Below are 8,158 nucleotides of genomic sequence, written 5' to 3'. Positions count from 1 at the left end.
TTGCCTGTGCAATTTCACTTTTTAGGGTTGAAATACATCGCTCTGCAAGCCCTCGACTTTTAGTTTCTGTACTTTTATTTCAGATTCCAGATTTATTTCTATTTCAAACGATTTTGTAATATGTTTTCTGAGATCAAGCTTTTGAGAGTCCAGATCATTTCTTGTCTTTTCCAGGTCAGATTTACATTTTTCAATGTCTTTTTTAGTTTTGTGTAATTCGCTTTTATCTTCCCTTTGTTTATTCCCCTTTTTGGTAGTTTAGAGTTAAAAGCCGAGAGTTCCGACCACCATCTTGAATTTTGTAATCGTAAATTTTATTTCGAAATACGAATAAATTTGCAGAATCAGGATGGGAAACATTCACACCGTAGGCCCAAATGAAGCCCTTGTTATATCAGGTAATTATATTCTCCATTTTTAAGATATTTGCATGGTGAACATTTTAGAATGTCGTAGATACAGAGTCTGGAAGTGATGTATTTATCCGATCGGTGTCAAGGCCACTTATTTCTGTTAATATCAGTTTTATCTGACCAACTTTTGTATATATCTTTTTTTTTTGTACACTGTCACAATTCAAAGATTTTGAAATATTCATGTTCATAATACGTTGGCCGCCAATACGTTTGTTAAAGTAATCAAAGCTTAATCTAATTCGATTATCAACTGACAAAAATTAATGTAAACAAATGAAATGGCAAATTTATTCACTCCAGCATTCCAGGAAAATAATATGAATTAGGCAAACCCTCAAAGCGATCTCTTTGACAGAAATAATAGTACATTAATGATTATAAATTCAACCCATCAGCGGTTACACATTTAATATTATCAATACAATTAGGACACAACCACACACTATAGGCCCATTTCATATTTTATATGATACATGTCATAAAATTTGCATGTAAATTAAATCCACCCATCGGACAACATAGATGGGAACCATAATAGGACGGAAACAGATTAAAGTTCTGGTAATATGAAATTGGGCAAAGCCTATGAACAAATATAGTCAGTTAAAACAAATATTCATTTTTATTTTACATTATTTGTTTTAAAAGTGCCATTAAGTATTTTAAACACCTGAACACTTCTTCTGTTTATTTTGGTTCCCTGTCCTATAATATGGTTTCCACAGAAGTGGGCAGGAGACCAGTCTACGCATCCATTTTTAATAAGAATTTCCTCAGGTTTTAGCCTTATCTTGTAAGTCGAAAGTTGCGCTTTGTCTATTACCCATAATTTTGCAGTACTTCCAATCAAACTTTTTAAATCCATCACTGTATATAGCTTGTACTTGCATTACAGTAAAGCTCCCTTTGCGAGCAGGCACTTTGGACCTGCTCTTCTACCTGCTATCAGTTTTACAGACATTTCGTAAGCTTTGTAAATAATATAATAACTTTAAGCCAGTCTTCGTAATTAACATTTTGAAGTTACTGGCCAGTAACTTTTGAGAAGTTACTTGCTCGATACCAACTTTATTAGCCGGAATAAATTTTTCAAATTTTGATGTTTTTTTTTTATCTTTAATGCTGAAGGTAAATAAAAGAAACAAAAGGAAATCCAATAAAAGTCTTGTGTCATAGTTTATTTTATTGTTATTCCCTGCTGTACATGAAAATCATTTTTCACGGTTACTACGATATGATACTTGACAATGGAAAACGGAACATAAACAAAGTTAGTTCCCAATAAATTTCTTGCTTTACATGGCGGAAGTAAGCCAAGAAACAGTAGTGACGTGGCAAAAAGTGAGCGGTTGAACACCACTATAATGAATTTCGCGATCGGAAATTTTACTCGCCAGACAGGCAAGCAAAATTGGATTTTTTAGCCGCCCGAATTTAATATTTACTTGCCAGGGCGATCGGGCGAGTGCTAATTTCAAAGACTGCTTTAAGCTTATGTTTATAGTTGTGTAAATTGTGTCATCCATCGCACGGCGGTTTCGCTCCATTTTAATATTTAAATGAATATAGAGTGGAAAAAGTAAAATTTGAGAGAATTCTGTGTGATCCATCTTAAAAATAGGGAAAGAATTTTTTTAGTGATAATGCGATATATCTCACTGAGAAGTGAAAAACTGGTAATGACATTATGTTTTCCGCAAATCAACATTTTTTTTCTGTCCTTAATTTTGGGGAAAAATTACACTGACTGTATATTTGCAAAAAGGGAAGAAGTACCTGATGTAAATTCAATTTTTGTGGAAAACTGCATGATTATAAAGAATTTTTCACTTAATTTCATTCTTAATAAGCGGGTTAAGCCAATTAACCATTCCTTACTTGACCTGTAATTTTTTAGAGCCGCTGTCACTGTTGAAATATCTAAGCTTTCATTTTCATTTCTAAAATTCTCACTTTTTTCCCTGCCATTATTCATAAACGATGTCAGTGTTACATATACTGGTCGGGGACCATCAACCGGACACTTTTTGAACATTTTTCCATACAGATTTCATAATTTTTAACCTACATGTAGAGACCTTAAAATTTGACACAGTTCAGCTAGGTTCTTCTCCTAACTAACAAACTAGTTTGTTTATTTCCGATTGTATTGACACTTATATCTGAGGCTCGACAAGGAGGGTATCAAAATTACCTAGATTGTCTACACTACAGTACCATGTGTCCGGACACATATGTATATCACGTGATTTAATTCAGATAAAAGCTGGGGTGTTTTGATTTTAGATTTTTAACATGATATACAATATTAGAACAAATGCTGAAGTTTTTGATATTCTATTATTCACTCTGCAAATGATTATAGCTGGTATATGAGGTCAGGCATTGCTTTCTTGACCCCCTAATTTCAACGTCAACATTCTTGAAATAGACATTAAAATATTACTATTTACGGAGGTTAAAATAAATTAATTTACTTAATTTTAGAATAAACATGCACTTATTGTTGATAAAAAAGTGACTGACAACCACTGAACAAAGAAAATACTAAATTAAGCATTTTCTGGGTCGTCCGGGTTTGGTGGTTGTCCGGTTTTGGTGGTCCCCAACCAGTATATATATTAATGTAAGTTTTTTTAGTCAGCAAAATTTTAGTGTAACTTTACGTAAAAACTTCTTTTTGCTTTTAAATAAATAATCAGCATCGAGAGAATGTGTGACATTTGAAAAAATCTCTTGATCTGAAGAAATATTCACAATTTTTGTTGTGGTACATTTAATTGTCTATACTAAGCAGTCTGCGAAAAATTGGGAAAGTCCGAGCCCCAGTTTAGTAAAATTTCTTTTCGGGCTGGCATAAAATGTAGGGAGCCTAGTTTGACAGTCTAGCAATGTTTTGAGATCTGATAAAAAAAACAACAACATTTATATGCAGTGATTGAGAATATTATTGTAATTTGATTTTTTTCATGGTATTGGCATGAGGTGTCCAGTGTCCAAAATGATTTATCTATAGTTTCATTTAAGCCTGTTGTATTTATAATGTCAGACCGAGAGGGATATGCGTATTGATTTTTTTCCTGAGTATAAAGCTCTCAAAACATATTGCTAGACTGTCGAACAAGGCTCCCTACATTTTATGCTAGCCTGAACGGAATTTTACTAGACTGGGGCTTTCCCTATTTTTCGCAGTCCGTAACATTAAATTTTTTGGTGAGTGATCATAATAAAAAATAATTTTTATAAATTAAGTAACTACGTTTTTTGTACGGGAACTGCTCGCATGCCAGTAGTGTAGAACTCAACAAGAATCCAAGTACGGTAAAGGAACCAAACTCAGTAAGATTAAGAATTTGATTTTGGGAAAGGGTCAGATCATTATCATGTGAACCAGTACTGGGTGTAATTATAATAAGAGACTCTGTGTCTTATAATTTTAATGATGAAGTAACATACAAAAGTAATTATTCTGACTATAGTAAAATAAATATTGTTCTGATTTATATTTCATTTAGAAAAAAATATTAGGATTTTATTTCATCCATGGAATTATTAAAGGATGCCCAAAAGTGGTTTATTAAGTTTCACATTTTCAAGTTGATTATTAAACAATCAAATTGTTAACAATCAGTTCAACTGTTAAAAAAGAAATCATACCAGACTGTTGGAGCATTGTAATCATGCAAAATACATTATTGTGATACATAGGCTACAAAATTCACACAACTCAGAATGAAGTTTTCAAACAAATTCAAACGGAAAACATCTAAAAATCACATCTAAAAAATCGACAACTTCAGTTAATTTCTCCTCCATTAGCATTTACAACAGACTATGAATGATTGTAGTTCATTAAAATTTCACAAAGTGCTAGAGATGACTGGGTCAGGAAGCATTTCTCTAACTTACTTTGGTTTTTATTTATTTATAAAATACTTAAGTATGACTACTTATCTGTAAGTGGTATCTGATTGAAACTTCATACAGTACAGACTGATAGAGGGCATGCAGAGAGGAAGTGTAATGTTTGGAACCATATTATAACTCTAGATTACTTATTTTTCCCAATTATCTCTTAGCTTAGTTAATATAACATATATATTATCATCAAGAGAAAATTGGTAGTAATTCTCTTTTCTTTCAGGGAGCATTATTTTGTTTTTATAGCAATTTCTTGTTGATTTTTAATCATGCAAAACCAAGGTGAAAAAAAAAAGATTCTAAACTTTTTTAGCTGGATGTTTGGAAGACAATTAATGTTTCCATTCAAATTTAGTAAAATTTTATTTTTTAGTTTAAATTAAAGGGCAACAAATATAAATCTATGAAATTTTTAATTAAAATATTTATTTAATGTATAAATAATTTTCACTACCAATATATATGGTACATGTTTCTAATATTATACAATGTATTAAAATGTAGGTAAAATATTTAAGAATAGATACATGTATCTAGTAGGATACACTACTGTATTATTTTTATGTGTACACATTTTGAAATACTAGAGGATACGGACTGTAAAAGGTCACATAAACATGATTTTATATCTATTATTATTGTGGTGTCAAATTTTGAATGGATGAAAGCTTACTCTTTATGTTGATGTACTAATATAAAAAATTTAATATTCTGTTTTCATAAAGTAAAAAATATGAAAGCCTTTCATCATCAATTCACTATGAGGTAGAGAAACTTCTGTGCTCTTTGTGAGTTTTGGTTATGCTATTATTTTACTCATGTTATTTTAGAACTACTCACATGTTCAAAACAAAGTCATATTGAGTAAGCTTTGATGTTGCCAATTTTTCAATTTATTACCTTTTTCATTCTCATTTGAGTTTTGACAATTTCATTGAGCTTTACTTTTATATTGTATTTCACAATTTTTTTTGTTTATTTGGTGTATTTTGAAACAGTAGCCTGTCTTGTAACGAAATAAGTGAAGACAACAGTCAGTATTATTTCAAAATAACTGAACTTTTTCTAGCCATTTTGGGAATAAGTACTAAACCCATTATGTGTTTCTGGTGTTTTATAGTCAATAACTTCACTTTGACAATTATCGTGAATTTTCATTAAAGGCCCATTATGCCTCACAGATGCTACCAATTTAATTTCTCTAAATCTTTTAATTTTTGGTATCTTGTTAAAGTTTTAAAAGTAATACTCATTTGCTACATGCATGGACTATCTTTTGCAACTATAGCTATGTTGGCAATCAACATAATAATAGTTAATCAGTATTTTGTATGGAAGTCAACTACCACTTTGTTTACATTTTGCTACCTTTTGGACACATTACTGCAAGTTATGTGCTACTTTTTTCAGTTGTTTAACATCTGACAAGCTCTAAATCCATTATTAAAACATGCTTAAACATGTTTCTGACATTCAAAAATAATTTAAGAGTATTGATTTCTTAGGCATAAGGTGCCTTTAAACAATGGCTTTGTGAATGAGGACCTAGCTATTATCTCATTCTGCCCGTGTTGCATAGATAGAGTATCAATAAATAGCCACCAGCATTTAAACTGCTTCCACAAATATATCTGAAATACTGAATATTACTTTATGTTTAATCATCAAGTTAATGCCATACTTGCTGATGGTTATTAGGTTTATAAAGATGACCGCTTGGTGTTTAAGTGTTTAACCCATGTACATGTTAGACTTACAGTAAATGCTAATACTAGACAGGGCAACCAGGAAATGTGTACAAAACCACTAGCCAATGTGCTATTAATAAATTCTCTATACTATTATTTATGTATAACCTCCAATATTCCATACCATAGAATAAAATATTGATGAAACATGTGTGGGTTACAGTCTAGAGCTACCAGTATGTTGATTTACACATGGCCAGACAAATATCCATGAATATGATATCTAAACAAAGCAACTAGATTACAGAGGGGTAATTTAGTAGTCTCAAGTTATTGCACTACACTTATGTATTTTAAACTTTGTGGCATGGCATATGAGAAATTGCATTATAAGGATCCTGTAATATTAAGTTTAGGCTATTGGTTTTTCTGGCAAGAAGTGTCTCAGAATATGCATGGCTTAAATTTTGACAGTAACTATGTTTATAAACTGTGATTTCAATATTTAATCAGTAAGAGATTTTCCTTTAAGACTCTCCTTTGGGTTGATTTTACTGTTGAGGCAGTATGCTTGAAATTAAATACCCAGCAAAGTACTTCTGATTTATTTATTTATTTATAAGTAATGTTTATATAGAAGTTTAATGTACTGAGGATAGAATTACTTCCTACTTTTATGATTATACATGTAATGCTGTACATGTACACTAGATTGGAAAAAGATACTACATATACATAATGTTATGACTAGAAAAGTATTTACATTAAGGCCATCCAAGGGGTATATAGTGAGTGAACAGGTGAAAGTAATAATAAGTTTTCATTTTGCCATAATTCCTTTCAATTTAATGATTTAATAATAACCCAAACAAATTCCTGTAAATTTAAATCTAAGGGAATTGAACTGTAACAACTAACAAGCACTTAATAAAAAGAGTAAGACAGTCTTTTTATATTTTAGGCAGATTTATATTTTAAAATACATTTACCAATATCAATTGTTGTTCAATCACTCTTTTAACAGTAAGTCTTTCGAAAATATGAGCATAATGTCACTTAATTATACAATTTCATTTTAATTGCAGCACATTTACCTACTAAATAATTCACTGCTTCCATATCTGTACAACAACAGTTTAATTTTTAATTTAACCAACTTAGCACAGAAATTATTCAAGTGGGGGAAATCTGCAATCTAAAAATAAACTGCAAGGCTTATAGTTTAGATATTTAAACAATGTCCTGTATGAAGAGAACAATGTTTGTTTTAAAACTGCTGCCAATTTCTATGTAAGGAATGCTACTTGCATACTCTCTTTAGACTAAGTTGTAAAGTTTGAGGAAATATAAGTAACAGTGACCAAAAGTAGTAAAATCTAATCTGATGTATTTATGTGATATATTTCAGGTGGCTGCTGTGGGGATGGACGTAAATTTATTGTCGGAGGCTGGGGATGGGCCTGGTGGTGTGTGACTGACACTCAGAGGTAATGTTTTATATATACATACCCCCCCCCTCATTTTTAAACCCTCAAAGGTAAATGCAAAATAAAAAAATCCTAATTATTTTATATTTTAACAATGGTCCTCCTACGGATATTCATATGAAGCCTATTCATTTGTTGACCTGTTGAACAAATTAAATATGAAATATTTTACATTGAAAATATTTTGACAATGAAAATAGAATAGTCCAGATTGATCATTGACTTTCTTTATAATTAACAGCATATCTTTGGAGGTTATGACTTTGAACCCTCAGTGTGAGAGTGTGGAAACATCAGAGGGTGTACCAGTGACCGTTACTGGCGTGGCTCAGTGCAAGATCATGAGACAACCAGACATATTGAAGACAGCTTGTGAACAGTTCCTCGGTAAATCTGTAGATCACATACAGAGAGTCATCCTACAGACACTGGAAGGTCATCTTAGAGCTATCTTAGGTAAAATATTTGATAATGTCTCTGTTAACTATGTGAATGATACTGGCATAATGTCAGATCTATACCACTAGTATAGAGCTTGGGTAGCATAAATATACTGAAACAAAACAGAAACTTTCTCCAAGTTTGAATGTAGATATGTTAGTACAGTTTTTCAATCCTTTGAAACTCGATTTTTATGTTGAATAAA

At 31.2% G+C, this 8,158-nt stretch overlaps 1 protein-coding gene across 1 annotated transcript; it reads left to right on the top strand.

Moving 5' to 3' along the window:
• Window positions 1-258: 258 nt before the first annotated feature.
• LOC132716607 (flotillin-2-like) lies at window positions 259-8,038 on the top strand (the record flags this gene model as incomplete). Its single annotated transcript, XM_060699916.1, has 3 exons — window positions 259-398; window positions 7,434-7,512; window positions 7,754-8,038. Coding segments are annotated over exons 1-3 (413 nt in total), but the record flags the coding sequence as incomplete, so codon positions are not given.
• Between the last annotated feature and the right edge of the window lie 120 nt (window positions 8,039-8,158).

Source organism: Ruditapes philippinarum, unplaced genomic scaffold (assembly GCF_026571515.1).
Source record: "Ruditapes philippinarum isolate M1 unplaced genomic scaffold, ASM2657151v2 ctg25078_1_1_1_1, whole genome shotgun sequence".
Taxonomy (NCBI): Eukaryota; Metazoa; Mollusca; class Bivalvia; order Venerida; family Veneridae; genus Ruditapes; species Ruditapes philippinarum.
Note: the sequence above shows the minus strand (reverse complement) of the source record. Positions and strands in the feature narration are given on the sequence as shown.